Source organism: Pteropus medius, unplaced genomic scaffold, assembly GCF_902729225.1.
Source record: "Pteropus medius unplaced genomic scaffold, Ma_sr-lr_union100, whole genome shotgun sequence".
Classification (NCBI taxonomy): Eukaryota; Metazoa; Chordata; class Mammalia; order Chiroptera; family Pteropodidae; genus Pteropus; species Pteropus medius.
Genome location: NW_024344378.1, coordinates 8,808,681 through 8,823,306, shown reverse-complemented (window position 1 = coordinate 8,823,306; position 14,626 = coordinate 8,808,681). Strand labels below are relative to the sequence as shown.

General features: G+C 47.0%; 1 protein-coding gene across 7 annotated transcripts; it reads right to left on the bottom strand.

Moving 5' to 3' along the window:
• Positions 1-6,288: 6,288 nt before the first annotated feature.
• Positions 6,289-13,941, bottom strand: SPMIP5 (sperm microtubule inner protein 5). 7 transcript variants are annotated; one of them, XM_039871102.1, is made up of 7 exons: positions 12,531-12,914; positions 12,083-12,148; positions 9,584-9,802; positions 7,949-8,135; positions 7,344-7,444; positions 7,049-7,218; positions 6,289-6,408 (listed from the first exon to the last, which is right to left on the bottom strand). In XM_039871102.1, exons 1-6 carry the CDS (start codon positions 12,712-12,714, stop codon positions 7,073-7,075), a joined length of 903 nt encoding a protein of 300 aa, XP_039727036.1. In that variant the 5' UTR covers positions 12,715-12,914; the 3' UTR covers positions 6,289-6,408; positions 7,049-7,072. The 7 variants fall into 7 exon arrangements, with proteins under 7 accessions (XP_039727036.1, XP_039727039.1, XP_039727040.1 ...); XM_039871105.1 differs by lacking the exons at positions 6,289-6,408; positions 12,531-12,914 and adding an exon at positions 13,735-13,941 and having other exon boundaries at positions 6,420-7,218; XM_039871106.1 differs by lacking the exons at positions 6,289-6,408; positions 12,531-12,914 and adding an exon at positions 13,493-13,581 and having other exon boundaries at positions 6,420-7,218.
• Between the last annotated feature and the right edge of the window lie 685 nt (positions 13,942-14,626).

The window sequence follows — 14,626 nt, the reverse complement described above, 5'->3', positions numbered from 1 at the left end:
CCCAAAATGTCCTGTTGAGAAAACCGAGTTTCAGGAAGAAACCATTTAGATATAGAAATTACCATTTACGTACATTTTTATTCACAAAATACTACTGCTCACTGCATAAGTGGTACATACACCTTTTGAATCCTTCTTTATCAGTAATGTCATTTATTTTTCATTACAAAAGGATTTGGAGCAAATATGACAAAAAGGTTCATCTTTGCTAATTCCAGGGGGTGGTTACAATGGTGTTTGTCAATGTTATTTTCAAGTAGTCTTCATTTTTTATCCAAATTTAGGAGGAAAAGGAGAAGTTCACAGTATTTTGGAGGTCAGGACCTGTGGCTGGTAGGAAGGGTTGCTGGCGGAAGGTGATGAGTGGGTTCGTATGGCCCTAAGATGGCCTCAAGTCTGTCTCTATTTGTATTCAAACCTGATGCATTTGCACAGCAAGAGCCTCCCTTCTCTTTCTCTTGGGGACTTGTGTCTGTCACATCAAAGCGCTCCATCTTCAGTTTCTGAGAGTCTTGCCACTTATCCCGAGTTTACCAAATGGCTCTACTCACAAGGAACAAAGCCAGGGCCCGGGCAGCACCCTGCTGGAGTCGGCCGAGACCACGGTTATGTAGACAGTTTTATTTTCTAGCACTTTCCTGCCCAGGCACAAAGCACATAATTTCACCGAGATCTCCCCGAATGGAACAAAGGTACGATACAAAGCCCTCCGTTCAGAAACAGGCATCTTCCTCCTGTCTTCTCAGCCTCCCACGGGGGGAGGAAATCATGAATACTTTACAAAGCTATTTCAAAAAAATGTTATGTTAAATGAACAACAAATCGCTTTTTCTTTTACTAGCTTTTAATGCTAATAGTGCCATTTATTCCTGACCTTCAGAAATATGAGATATTTCAAATGACAGCATAAAAAGAGTTCTTATTTGAAAATGCAAGCTACTTTAGACTGCATATTATTACTTATAAGTATAGCGTTGCCAGCATCACTCACTTCAGCATCCCATTTATAGCTAGCTCGTATATATTTCAGTTGACATTTACTGTTCTCCCACATACGTGTCAAATTCCTTAATGATGACTCTGACAAAGGAGTAGAGCTTGGTATATATAAATTACATTTGCTACCATATAATCAGTGTTATCTATTAGAATGCTATTTGTGACAAATCATGTTCAAAATAAAAATCGAATTGATTTTTCTGTTATTTTAATATTGTGCCGCTCACAGCAAGCCTTTGATTGAATCTTAAACACTTTAATGCTCTATTTTTGTTTGAGGCAGATCAGAAATGCAGTTCGCATTATTCACAAAGCTAAAACAATTTGTAAAACAACGAAATCAAATTTCAAAAAGCATCTTTATTTTCAAACCAAGGGAATAAATTTGGTAAAGCTATCGTTACAGGGTACACAACTTAACGACGAGAGCCTCGCGTGCACATTTAATTTCTATGCATCCACTTTCATCTAAATTAGATTTGAACTTTAATGCAGGGTATGAAAAGCCTCTACTAGGCCTTTGTTTCTTCCTTTTCTCTCAAGCAATTGCAGGCTTTCTCCCAGCTAATCTGAGTGCCATGTCATCCTTGTGCCTCTCTCTCTTGGCAGTGGGTTTGGACTACATTCTCTGTGTTCTAGGTGCCTGGGGGTTCTGTTTCCCAGATCTTCCAAAGGAGTCTTTCTCAAGAAGGCTCCCGCTTGTCCTATGTTGCTTACAAAACAAATCACTTATGACCAGATCCGAGCTAGCATCATCCCCTTGGGTTAATTTGTGGTTTAGAGCAGGCGTTGGTGAATTAGGGCCCACAGGCCACCTGTTTTTGTACAGCCCTCCAGCTAGAATGGTTTTCACGTTTAAATGGTTTTTAAAAATTCAAAAGAGTATTTTGTGATGCACGAAATGATATAAAATTAAAATTTCAGTGTCTATAAATAAAGTTTTATTGGAAAACAGCCACACTCATCCATTTACATATTGTCTATGGCTGCTTTCCTGCTAAACTGGCAGATTTGAATAGTTGCAACAGAGACCATATGTCCCACAAAGCCTAAAATATTTACTACCTGGCCCTTTGCGGAAAAAGTTTTTATCCCCTGGTTTCGAAAATAGCGCCTTAGTACTTGATGTCCTAGAAAAAAGTTCATAACTTCATGGCAGGAGGCTGTGGTAGCACGCACATAAAATGTATTCATGACAATAAATCTAATAAAAAGATTTTTTAGACACACTGGCCGGAAGGTCCTCAAAATGTTCACAAGTAGATAAAATGAGACAAAAAGGACAATCAAAGCCACCCAACCTTCGTAAAGCTGCAGATATGCTAAATATATATATGAATTATAAGTCAGAAATGCCCTTAGACGAATACGTTTAAAAACACTTTAAGCAGTCATCAAAACTGGGTTGAGTTTAAGCAAATAGAGGTGATTTTAAATAAACTGGAGCTGGGGTCTGGGACTGTGGAGGGCAGGGGGCGCCACGACCAGACAGTGAGGCCTAGGGAGAGCTGCCCTTGGTGTGACCTTCATGAGAACACAAACCAGAAACAAAGTCTGACCTTGGAGCTGGGTGCCCAGTTCCTCTAGGCCATGGAGTGTCTGGTACCCTTTCCTGATGGTACCCCAGGCTGTTTAGGAAAGGCGGGGTACACGCTCCCTCCTAGCCTTTGGAGAATCCAGACAAAACCAGTTGGAATCTAAATATGGACCTGGAGCTTCTGTTGAGAATATATAAACCTCTTTGAGAGAGCCACCTGTAATTTTTCTGGGAAGGGAGCCTGATTTTAGAAGACTGGTGGAGGCCGATATGCCCCACTTTCCCCCAAAGCCCACCCCCATTAGTTGAAAAAAAGAGGCTGCCAAGGAGACGGGTGTTGGGGGCTCTACCTGCCTGGGTCATCTCACCTAACGACAGCTCACCTGTATGGTGTGCTCGCTCTAGGCCAGGCACCTGGTAGAAACTCTGGATATCTGGGGAGGGGAGAGTAATTTGCTTAAGGAACCCAGAGGCCTTTGGGGAAAGAATAAGCCAAGATCCCAACTCTGGAAACTCTCAGGGTGGGACGGGGTCTGATGAGCAAGGCCTAGGAGAGGGGCAGGGAGGGGAGGGCTCCAGCCTTGAGCCTTAATTGACCTTTTAACTGTTGCCTTTTGTTGTTCCTTCTGGCGCTTTAGCCATGCTCAAAAGGAAGCAGAAGGCCTGTGAGTTTTACGTTAGCAAAATGCTAGGCCAAGCCTCTTGTGTGTGTGATCACATGAACCCTTCCAAATAACCTCATGAGGAAGGTCTTGTCATTTTATAACAGAAAACTAAGGCTTAGAATGGTTAAGTGTCGCCCTCAAGATCACTCAGCAGTTATGTGGTACGAACTGATGTGACCAACCCCAAAGCTCAGCTCTCAAAATCCTTAACCCCATTTGACCGTCCCCGTCACGTTCATTAGACTTCCGTGTTTCTCGTTTCTCCTCTCCTCCCTTTTCTTTCTGAATGGATTTGTTGTTGAAACCATGACTCATTTTGAAGTAATCTGTGTTCCCGTGACAACAGCCACAGAGGAGGCACATAGGACATGGCAGTGTGGGACGAAGTTTAAATGTGCGGACTCTGGTCTCAGACTGTTTTGGGTTCAAATCCTGGCTTTGCCACTTATTGCCTACACGACGCTGAGCAAATCACTTGACCGCTGTGTGCCTCAGTTTCCTCATCTATAAAATGAAAATATTTATACTAATTTAAAAAGCTATTCCACGTAAAGGGCTTAGGCCGGAGGCTGACAATACCAAGCTCATTAGCAGCTGCTGTTTTTATTATCTGCTACCTGTTCAGCCTGCCTCACAGGGTGGAATCCTTGGAAGAAAAATGCAGCGGTGAAAAGGGCACTTCTTAGGGGCCGGGAGCCCTGGGTGCATCGCCCTTTCCTGTTAATAGTCCCTACTCCCGCCCCATGTCAGGGATACTGATTCTCCCAGATCGCTTTACCCAGATGGGAACTGATAATAGCAATATTTACTGAGCTTGTGTGGGCTAAAGTTACCTGCCTATCTTCTTGATCCTCAGACCCACACCATGGGGTGGGTGCTTTTGTTATCTTCTTTGACCAAACTAGGAATTTGAGGCTCAGAGAGGTCAAAGAAAGCATAAAGTCACACAGCCAGGCAAAAGCGCGGAGTTCAGATTTGAACCCTGGGAGTCTGACGCCTGGACACACGCTTCACACCTGGTGCTGGAGCAGAGTTGAAGCCTTGACCTGTTTAGAGCCAGCTGGTCACCAGTCTGTGGGATGGGGAGTGAGGACATGGCACCCAAGCATCTTCTCCCCACATCTGGCCTGCGGGAACGTCGGTTTTCTGCACAGAAAGAGTAACAAGTGACCCCCCAAAGGAGTACTTTCATTGCCACAGAAGTCGAACTATTGGGACAAAAGGCCCTGTTGTCATTAGAAAGCACACAAACCCTCACCCTCGGATTCCTCAGCCCTTCTAGAACCGGGGAATTTTGTCTTATCAGGTAATGGAATTGTTTTTAGTGGCAAGAATGAGCTCATTAAGGATGCAGCTTGTGCTAATGATGATAATTTGCTGTGCAGTAAAATCACCTCTCTACCTCCCCCCGTCAGACACTCCAGAAATTATAGGCTAGGGAGAAACAAAAAGGATAAAGATTAAGGAAAGAATGGTGACGGTGACGGCCTGTTCAACAAAAGGAGTTACGGATTTACATACTGAACGTGGTGATCTTAATCTTGAAGTTGTAGAAGAATTAGACACTACTAAACAATTTTTTTGAATTGCCTTTATTCAATTTTGTTACCTCTGTCATTGGATGGTGGTTTTGTTTTGTTTTGTTTTACAGTTTAAGATGTTTTGTTTTGTTTTGTTTTGTTTTTAAGCACGGTGCCAAACGAATTAGTCAGTGGCTTAAATGTTGATGCATGACGTGACCCCGTGGATGAGGTCAAGCTGAGGGCAGGTGAGAGGAGCCGTCTGAGTCCTGGCAGCCCTTAATTTTGTGAGCAAAGAGCTTAATAACCTTGAGCTCAGAGCAGTCATCTGCAAACTGTGGCTTGGGAGGGGGACCAGCCGATATACCTCCTGTGGTGTTCACCTGAGGGGCCGGCAGAGCTGCAGCAGGATGGGACCACTCCGGCCGGGCAGCTGAGAGACCTCCTGGTTTCCTTTCTGGGACTGTGGGGTCATTCTCCCAGGGTTTTAAAACAGCTGGGAAAAAATCTCTTATTCGCAGAGCTTTGCCGGAGGCCTTTAAAGCAAATGCCAGCTCCTCACTATGGAGGTGTGGCTTTTTTTTCCTCTCTCTCTTTAAACATACAATTTCTAAAAGGTTAAAATATGTTTTAATCAATTCAAATAAGGATTCTTAAAATAACATCTCTTCCTGATTATGAAAACGGTACCTGTCAGCTATGGAAAATTGGAAAAACATACAAACAAGAAAATAAAAATGAGTAATAGCACCATCACCCAAGTAACACTGTTAGCATTATGGGTTAGCTCCCTCTACTGCCTCCCCCCACACCATCGCTGTTTTTTAAAACAAAAAACAAAATTATAGTGTGCGTGTACACGGGTTTGCTGTTATCATGGCCTGCTTTTTCCATGTACTGTATCGTAAATATTCTTCTACAACAGCATTCTTCAATCACATTATTTTTTAATAAGGGATGCACTATAATCCTAAGTCCTATGGGGTTTGGGTGGTGGTTCTGTTTTTTTATGACACTCATCCTTTACACACATCCTTGATTGCTTCCCTAGATGAGAGTTCTTAACCATTCTCTGCCAGGGACTCTCTGGCTGTCTGGTGAAACCTCTGTGGACCTCTTCACAGAATAATGTTTTTAAATGTAAATTAAAATACAGGAGACTACAAAGGAAACAAATGATATTGAAATATTATCCAAATATTCAAAAGACTATCTATGAAATAGCCATGTTTCTTTATAGGCATATTGAATAACAATGTTAGAAAGTAGCTATAGTAGCTCTAATAACTGTGATAATTATAAAGTAGCGATCAACAGTAATATTATTTATTTCAAGCTGTTTGTAACAAATGTCATATGATGTGAAAAGAGCTGTGATTTCTATCGGGCTAAGGTGACAAGTGTGGCTGTGGTTTGTCGCCTACGTTCATAAATGAAGATAAGACTAAATTTCACTTGTAACATTTTTCTCATCAAAGATATAAGTCCTGATTTCTACCCATGGAACCTGGGAGGTTCAGGGAGCCCAGGTGAAATTCCTGCCCTGGAAAGACGCCCCCAGGGGTAGCTTACTGCTTGTGGCTCTGTGCTTTTTTTGAGCCTTTTGATGCCGACGGCCTCACTGCCCCAGCAGTGCTTTGGTTTCTTCTGAGTGCCAGTGGCTGCAGGGTGAGGTCAGAGAGACCGCCTGTCAGTGGCAAGAGGAAGTTATCAGTGTTATGGGTTGGATCGTGTCCCCCAAAAAACATATGTCGAAGTTCTAATCCTCGGTACCTCAGAAGGTGACTCGTTTGGAAACGGGGTCACCAGGTATAATTAGCTAAGTTTACACGAGGTCATACTGGAGAAGGGTGGACCCGAATCTAATGTAACTGGTGTGTCCTTATAAGAGGACAGCCATGTGAAGACACAAAGGGATGCCGCGTGGTCATAAAGACAAACTGGAATTATGCACCAAGGAACACCAAGGATTGCCAGCAAACCACCAAGACCTGGGAAGAAGCAAGGAGGGATTCTTCCCTAGGGTTTCAGAGGGAACATGGCCCTGCTAACACCTTGATTTTGGACTTGTGGCCTCTGGAACTGTGAGACAATAAACTTCTGTAAGCCACCTTTAAGTCTTAGCATGCTGAGAAGTATCCTCTTTATTCCCACACGACAATAAAAAGTCATCATTAATGACATGCTATTGCCTACCAGTCAATAGGGTGCAGGCAGTGGTTCAAAGGATTCTTATGTTACGAAACGTCCCCAGTGCCTGTTCGGGTGTGGGTGAGGGGCTGATTCTCATGTGAGAACCAGAGCTTTTGAGCCCCCCTGCAGTTCACCTCTCTTTGGGAGGCTCTCCGCTTCTAGCCTTCTGCATACTTGGCTGAGGACAATGGCTCCAGATAAATCTTCCTGTTGCATGACATATTTGGCCTCTGATCACAGCCACATGTCACCGGAGGTTTGGGGTCCTCCATCAGGAGTCTTCTAAGGCTAGGACAGCTACGGTCTGAAAGGGAAACCATTTCCACGAGTTGCAGGCAGGTAGCTCAACTAAGCAGAGAGGCCACTGCAAACATTTATTTCATTCCCTTTTTAAAAATAATAGGAAGGGAAGAAAGAGTCCTCCCTTACCTGGAATAGAGAAGTCTGGATATTTCGGCAGCAGCCCATCACGCTGCAAAACTTTTGGAGAAGGAGCAGGAGGAGGTTGTGTGGACTTAAGTCCATATATTCTAAAGTAAGAACAAAAGTCACAGAGTTGAGTTACTCCTTTCATTAGTAACAAAAATAAGAATAAAGATAATCTACGCAGGTTCCGTGTGAGCATAGTATGTTTATTTCTAATCCTCACCATTTATCCTGAAGGTAAGGATTATCATCTCCATTTTACAGAAGGGAAAACCGAGATCACAAAAGCCACCCTATGCAGTACCCTATCATCTCCCTCCTTCAGGCCTTAGGTAGCTGCCAGGACGGTGGCCCTGTTGGCTGGTACTCCCAGCCTCTCCCCACAAAGCAGCAAAGCCCAAAGCAGGAATTCCAGAGAATGCTGGGCATGGGTGGGGAACACAGAGTGGCTGCCTACTTGGAAGTCCCTGCAATTACAAACAAGGCCCCATGTAAGACAATCAGATACAAAAATAGTCCTAGTGCTGGGACGGGCACATCTGGAAACCCCTGGGCCAAGATCCGCTCTTCCCCTTGTTACCTGCAGTTATGCCCCAAGCCAGACTTACTCCTCATATGGTTTCAGGCGCGCTCTCTTGGCCTGCTCCGTGATGTTCAGAAAGTCCCTGTAGCAGTTTCTGGCCATGACAGTGTACCGTGTGGCACAGCCTAATTCGGTGACCCTGGCTCTTGGCACATAGCCTGACCAGCCAGGGATTGGGGGCTCCTGGAGGGGTTTCTTTATGTATTTGCATTCTGTAAAGAGACGACAGCGCACTTCCTGAGGGTTTTGAGAAGCCACACCATGGGCAGTGCTCCCAAGTTGGCTGGCCCCCCAAGAGTCAGCCCTGGTGAACACCTTGGCCTCAGCTGTGCTAAGGGCATCTAGCACCGCTGATTGATTCTCTGTGCCAGGCGCCTTGGTAAGGGTTGTACATAGAGCCTCTCATTTTATTCTCTTGCAAACCATAAGAAGTTGGTACCACGTTACTCTACTTTGTGGAGGCGGAGACTGAGAGCTTAAGGAGGTTAAGGGAGACTTGGCCGAGGTCACATAGCAAGGAAGTGGTAGGGCCAAGAGTCAAACCCGCATCCATCTGATGCCCAAGTCCTTGCTCTTAAGCAGATCTTGCTGTTTTCTCAGATTAAAAGCTTCAGACATTGCTCTCTGTTTATAAAAGGGAATCAAGAGAAGCATCCAGGCCAGGAGAAAGCACATCAGACTCAGCCTGCGGGTTATGAGTGACTCTGGCTGGCTGGCGGACCCTGGGCAATTTCACATTTGTGAGATCCAAGATTATTGCCCCACCTGCCTCTTCTAGTTGCCTTAAGAATCTAATTAGGCCACTGAGTCCCATAACCTCAGAGCTGGAAGGCACCCTCGGGAGCATCTAGTTCATCCTTCCCTGCCCTGGATGAAGTAACTGGAGCCCAGAGAGGGGAAGCAACCTGCCCGAGGTCACGCAGCAAATAGTCACAAAACTGGGCTAAATCTCAGACACTTAGGCAGACGTTCTTTGTAATGTCTTGAAAATTTTTAAAGCATAAGAAATGCGTTCTTAAAATGTCCTCAAACAATTCTAGAAATGATAATCAGGGGAACCAGCCCATTACTTTTCCTATAGGCCTTTATACTTGAAAAAATGGTCTAAGGAGAATCACTGTTATGGTTATTAACATCACAGAATCAGATCATCCGTTGTTTGGGTGGTGGTTATTCAGTGCGAAACCTCTTCCTGCCCAGCTAGTACCTGGAGGAGCTGTGTTCAAGCCCAGGTCTGACCATAGACAACGAATACTACCTCGCGAAGCCTCACTTTCCTCATCTGTAAAATGGGAATGACAGGATCGACCTCACAGGTTGTTTGGAGTGGTTAATGACATAATGGGGCCTGGCACAGAGAAAGCGAGCAGAAAGCATTGGCTGCTACAATGGCAGCTGTCTGAATGTTCGTGGTGAGCCTCGCCCAGGGGCTCCTGGTTCCCAACACTCTCTTTCCTAACCCGTGTCCCTCTCCCACTGGAAACGTTCGTTTCTCCTTTTAAGAAACCGAGCCTTTCCATTTTCACTGCAGCCTGAGGATTTAGAACTGTGCTGAATTCTATGATCTCTGTGGCAGCTCAGAGGGCCTGCCAGGCCCTGTGCCTGGGCCGGGGCTGGGGGTGGGGTGGGAGTGAAGGGGACTGGTTTCCGGAGCCAGTACCCAGGCTCAAGGGGTGGTACTGCCGTTGGTACTGGTGCAGAGCCCGCAGCACGGCCTCCTCCGAGCGTATAGGCTTCAGTCTCTGGACACCGGCCACAGAGCAGCGAAATTCTTCCAGCTGGTCCTTATAGCGCTGTGTGTTCTCCTGGAAGGTTTTCACACAGTGGGACATGTTGTCCTCAGCCGAGGATCCCTCGCAGCTGAGGTACGGGATGAAGCCTGCGAGAGCCCACGGGAATCACAGCCTCAGGGAGGGTTTAGAACCTGCCCAAACGCCCCAGAATCTCAGCCCACCGCCTGGCATTTCTTCATTGGCCAACAACACTGCACTTTTTCCAAAGGCCATTAATACGAGCCGTGTTGTTGTTTCTACAACGCCCTCCCAAGGCCACAAAATATGACCTTGGAGCTGGGGAGGGAAGGCCTGTTTCAACAAAGGCGATGACAGTAATATTCTTTGATAGCAAAGCCCCTGATGTCAGCCTGAACGGCAAATAGGGAAGGCATGTAATGGGCCAAAATGATAGTCTGAGGGGTAATTGAAATTATTCATCTTTTTTAGAGAGAAAGCTTATTTTCCTTGACACTTCTCAAATGCAATTTGGGATCTTTCTTGTAGGGACCACCTGAAAATTGTGGGCTTATTAAAAGCAGAGACCTATTACACAAAAAGGTAAATTCATTATCTGCGAGACCCACCCCTAGAACAATTTTTCACCATTTTCCACAAAATAATATATAATCATTACAATTAGTATGAGTAAAACACAACTATTTATTTAAACTGGATGCTGAATCCCAAGTACTATAATATTATCGCAATAAAACCATTTTTTTAAAAAAGAACAAATGAGGAAAAACTGGTTAAGAACTTATTTGAAACTGAAAATCAATCAATCAATCAATCTCATGACTGAAGCCCAACATTCTCGCCTTTGTTCCTAGGTAACAAAAACCTGGCTTCAGAGTTGAAAGCTGCAACCCCGATGCCCTGCGCCCTGTAAGAAGCCACCTTTAGAAGAACCTAATTACTAGAATGATCTCGAAGTCCTTCACCCACCAACCAATCTCCCCAATCCTTTGGCAATTAAAAGATACCCTAATGCCATGGGGTGACCATAGAAACCAGGGGCCTTGCCACACTGGTTTCTCGCCCATGACGGCCTACTTTGATCTGCATAGATTCTATAGAATTGTACACATGCTCACACATAGAAATACAAGCTACCTTTAAAATACAGGACAGTTTAAACAGGTTAGGTATGCTGGCTCCACTAATCCTCACACTAACCTTATAAAAAGTCCTTTACTACCCCCCCAGGTTGTTGGTTGAATTGCGTCTCCCAAATGCATATATCCAAGTTCTAACCCCTGGCCTCTGTGAATGTGAACTTAACTGGAAACAGAGTCTTTGCAGAGGTAAATAAGATCATCCTGGATTTAGGGTAGGCCCCAAATCTAATGCCTGGTGTTTTAATAAAGAGAAAGGAGAGGGAGATTTGAGACTCACAGACACAGAGATATGGGGCAGAAGGGCACATAAAGAGTCAGGAGAGGTGGAGACAGAGATTGAGTAATGCTGTCTCAAGCCAGAGCCTCCAGGAGCTGGAAGAGGCAGGAAGGACCTTCCCCTAGAGCCTTCAGAGAGAACATGGCCCTGACGACACCTTGATTTCAGACTTCTAGCCCCTAGAACTGTGATGGAATAAATATCTGTTGTTTTAAACAGCAGCCCTAGGAAACTAGTACACCTATTTTATAAAAATTTTTTACTTAACGTAGAGAGATAAATAACTTAAAATCACACAGCAATGGCCAAGCAGAGACTGGAATCTCAGTTTGTTAGAACCCAACACCTGTTTTCTTAATTAACCAGTGGGACCAGGTTGAGGCTGGGTGGCCTTGGATTATTTCCCTGTAGCTCCCCTCCTACGAACGCTTGTATGTGAGAGCTGAGGGCCTACAGGGATCACTGAATTTGTCACAGGGATGTGTCTTAGTAAGTTCTCAGTAGCCCAGAAGCCTTAGGTAGGGTGACCAATTGTTCAGGTGCCAAGAACTAAGACATTTCTTGGGACACAGGACTTTCGATGCTAAAACCAGGACCACTCCAGGCAAAACAGGGCAGTTGGTCACCCTCCCCCTAGGGGACACAAGAAAGAATGGGACCATAAGACACTTCTACAGCAAATCTGAGAAAGCCCAACTTGGGAGGAAGGACAGGGCCTCAGCTTATTCACTGCATCTATCCCCATAGCACTGTGTCTACTCTGGTCCAAACTCATTCAATGGACATTAATGAAGTGCTTCCTGCATACCAGATCATGTCCTGGGAGATCTGGCCTAAGTTATACCTCTCCATTTATCAGAACTCAGTTATCAGCCATCTTCAGCAATGGGGTGCTCTTAAAAAGTATCTTAACAGTGGGCCAAAGCAGGGACAGTGACCAGGACCATAGTCCTCCTGCCAGGCATGTTGCAGGGCATGTCACCACTTACCACTGTAGCCTGGTGTGATTGGCAGTTGCCTCATGAAGGCCTTGGAAGACTCCATGATTTTGCTCTCTGTTAATAAAGGGAAGAGGGTATGAAATTGTCTTTTCAAATGCTCCTGCCTCAAGAACTCACTTCGGGGATGCTGGAGCCCTTGCCAGGTTGGGATGGAGAGGCAGCACCGCCACTGTACACAAAACCAGACGTTGCTGGTTTCAGTTATAAAGCCAATGACCTGACACCAAGGGGCCTTCACCTCTCACATGAACTCTGATAAAAAGTGTGCAGACCACCACCCACCATGTCTCCCTCCCTCCCCCCACCTACTTTCTATCCATCCTTCTACCGAACAATTGTGAACTATGTGCACACTATGGCCACTTGCTGTGACAGAGATTAAGAATAAAAAGATAAGCCAGACTCAGGACACCCCATGAAAATAAACCCTGTGAACCTGAGGGTAAAGGATGCACCCTTAAACAAGAGCCTTTCTTTATCCAGGAGGCAGTGGTAATTTTTGCTGTCCGCCACCCCATCAGGACATCTGGCAGTGTCTGGAGACATTCTGGGTTGTCACAGCTGGGGAATGGAGTGGTACTGGTATCCACTGAGTTGAGGCCAGGGATGCTGCTCAACATCCTGCAAGGCTCAGGACAGCCCCTCAACAAGAATTACAGTAAATTCTGGCTGGAAGGGGTGAGAAATTCTAAAAGGCTGGAGCGGAGTCCAAGGTGGGTGAGCAGAAGGCAATGGGAGAACCACTGTAGCATCGGTTTATGTGGATGCGTCTCCAGAGCCAGGCCCATTTCCTCTTCAGGGATGCCCTGGGGTCCCCCAGAGGGACCAGGCCCAGCATCTCACATCTGTTGATGCTGCTAGGTCCTACCTGGCCAAGCTAGCTCATCTCTTAAAAGTGATAACCTCCCGCCAGGACAAATGGCCGCAGCGGGTGGAGGGGAGGGTCGCAGTCAGGTTTTGTCAGCAATGATGGGAATTTTTAAAACAGTTCATTTATAGAACGCTTGTTATAGGACACGGCTGAACGCACGGCTGCGTTCCTGTTAAATCCTCACGGCCACTACTGGAGTCCCCATTTCACAGACGAGATAAAAAGGCAGAGAGAGATTAACTTGTTTGAGGGCTGTCGCGTCCAAGCAGGTATGAACCGACGACCTCTAAATTCTAAAAGGCAGGATTTTGTGGCCCCAAGGTGAGCCTCCGGGGAGGGGGCGGAACCCAGCGCGGGTGGGGGCGGGCTGGGCGGCTGAAGACCCCGCCCCGAGGCCTGCCAGGAAGCAGCAGAAGGCAGGAGGGTGGAGAGGAGGTGTGCGTGGTGGGCAGGGGGCCGGGGATGGGGTCAGAGAGAGCGGACAGGGCCCTCCACCCCCTCAACCCGACCCTTCCGGAGTCGCTCACCTGGGCCCGCCTGGATCACCGCCCAGCGGGGCCTCCCACCCACGCCGGGCCCCGGGCCTTTGTGCGCTCACCCCGCTGGGTGGGGGAGGGGCGGGGCGGCCCGCCAGCCGGCCCCTCCCCCTCCCCTCTCCCTCTCCTCCCCCTCCCGCTGCCCCGCCCCGGGCCGAGGCCCCGCGGACCGGAGAAGCGAGAGAACCCGAGTGAATGCAGGTGCGCTTCACCCTGAGCCCCTTGGGAGTCACCCGACAAATATTTGGTCTCTGAAGCTGTTCTCCGTTCAAGGTCTCTCCCGGCCAGCGCGCCCTCTAAGTTTTGGGAGTGGAGGAGGGGCACGCGAAGGGCTCTAGGTCAAAGCCTTTTTAGAAATGCGGTCTCTGGGCAGCCTGGTTTGAGGGCCGGGAGCTCCTGGTGGGAGGAAGTGGGTTGCGGGGAACAGGAAGCAGCCTGGGAGAGGAGACCAGGCCTGTGCCCTCGGCGGCTTCCGATTACAGGGGCTTCCCTTGGGCTTCTCCCACCTGCGACCGCAAAGCCTTCTGTCTCTTATTAGGAAAGACGGGTTTCCAGGTGGCCCGGCCAGGTGATGAACAGGGAAGAAAAGGGGCGATGCGCCAAAACGAAGGAAGGGGTCACTCCTTTCTAACCGCTTCTTCTTATGGGCACTAGGGGGGCCTGAGCTTTATCACGGATTGAAACCAAGGTGCCCGCAGTGTAACGCGGAGTGACTGAGTGGCCTTTACGGACGTCATCCCAGCCACTCCCTGTACAGAGAAGGAAGTTCTGTTTGGTGGCACTGCCTTCCAATACTCGTTAACTCCCTCGTTAATGGCACCTCCCAGCCTTCCTTACCTCTGCTCTCCTGGGAAATGAACTTCTGGTGAAGGCTGTTGGAGCTACCCATTTATACCTTAGGACAGCCCATTTATACCTCCCTCAGGGTCCTAGGACCCCTCCTCACACTATCTGGAAGCTTCTAGAGCCAACTTTGGAGGGTGACCCAGACTTAAAGTCCGGTAAAACCCAAGGTTCTAGATGCAGGAGCAGCCAGCTTCCTATGCCTGCTGGGATGCCAAAAGGGCAGGCTTTAAAACAAAACAAAACCTGCATATGGGTGCCGTGGAGTTGTCAGTGGCCACC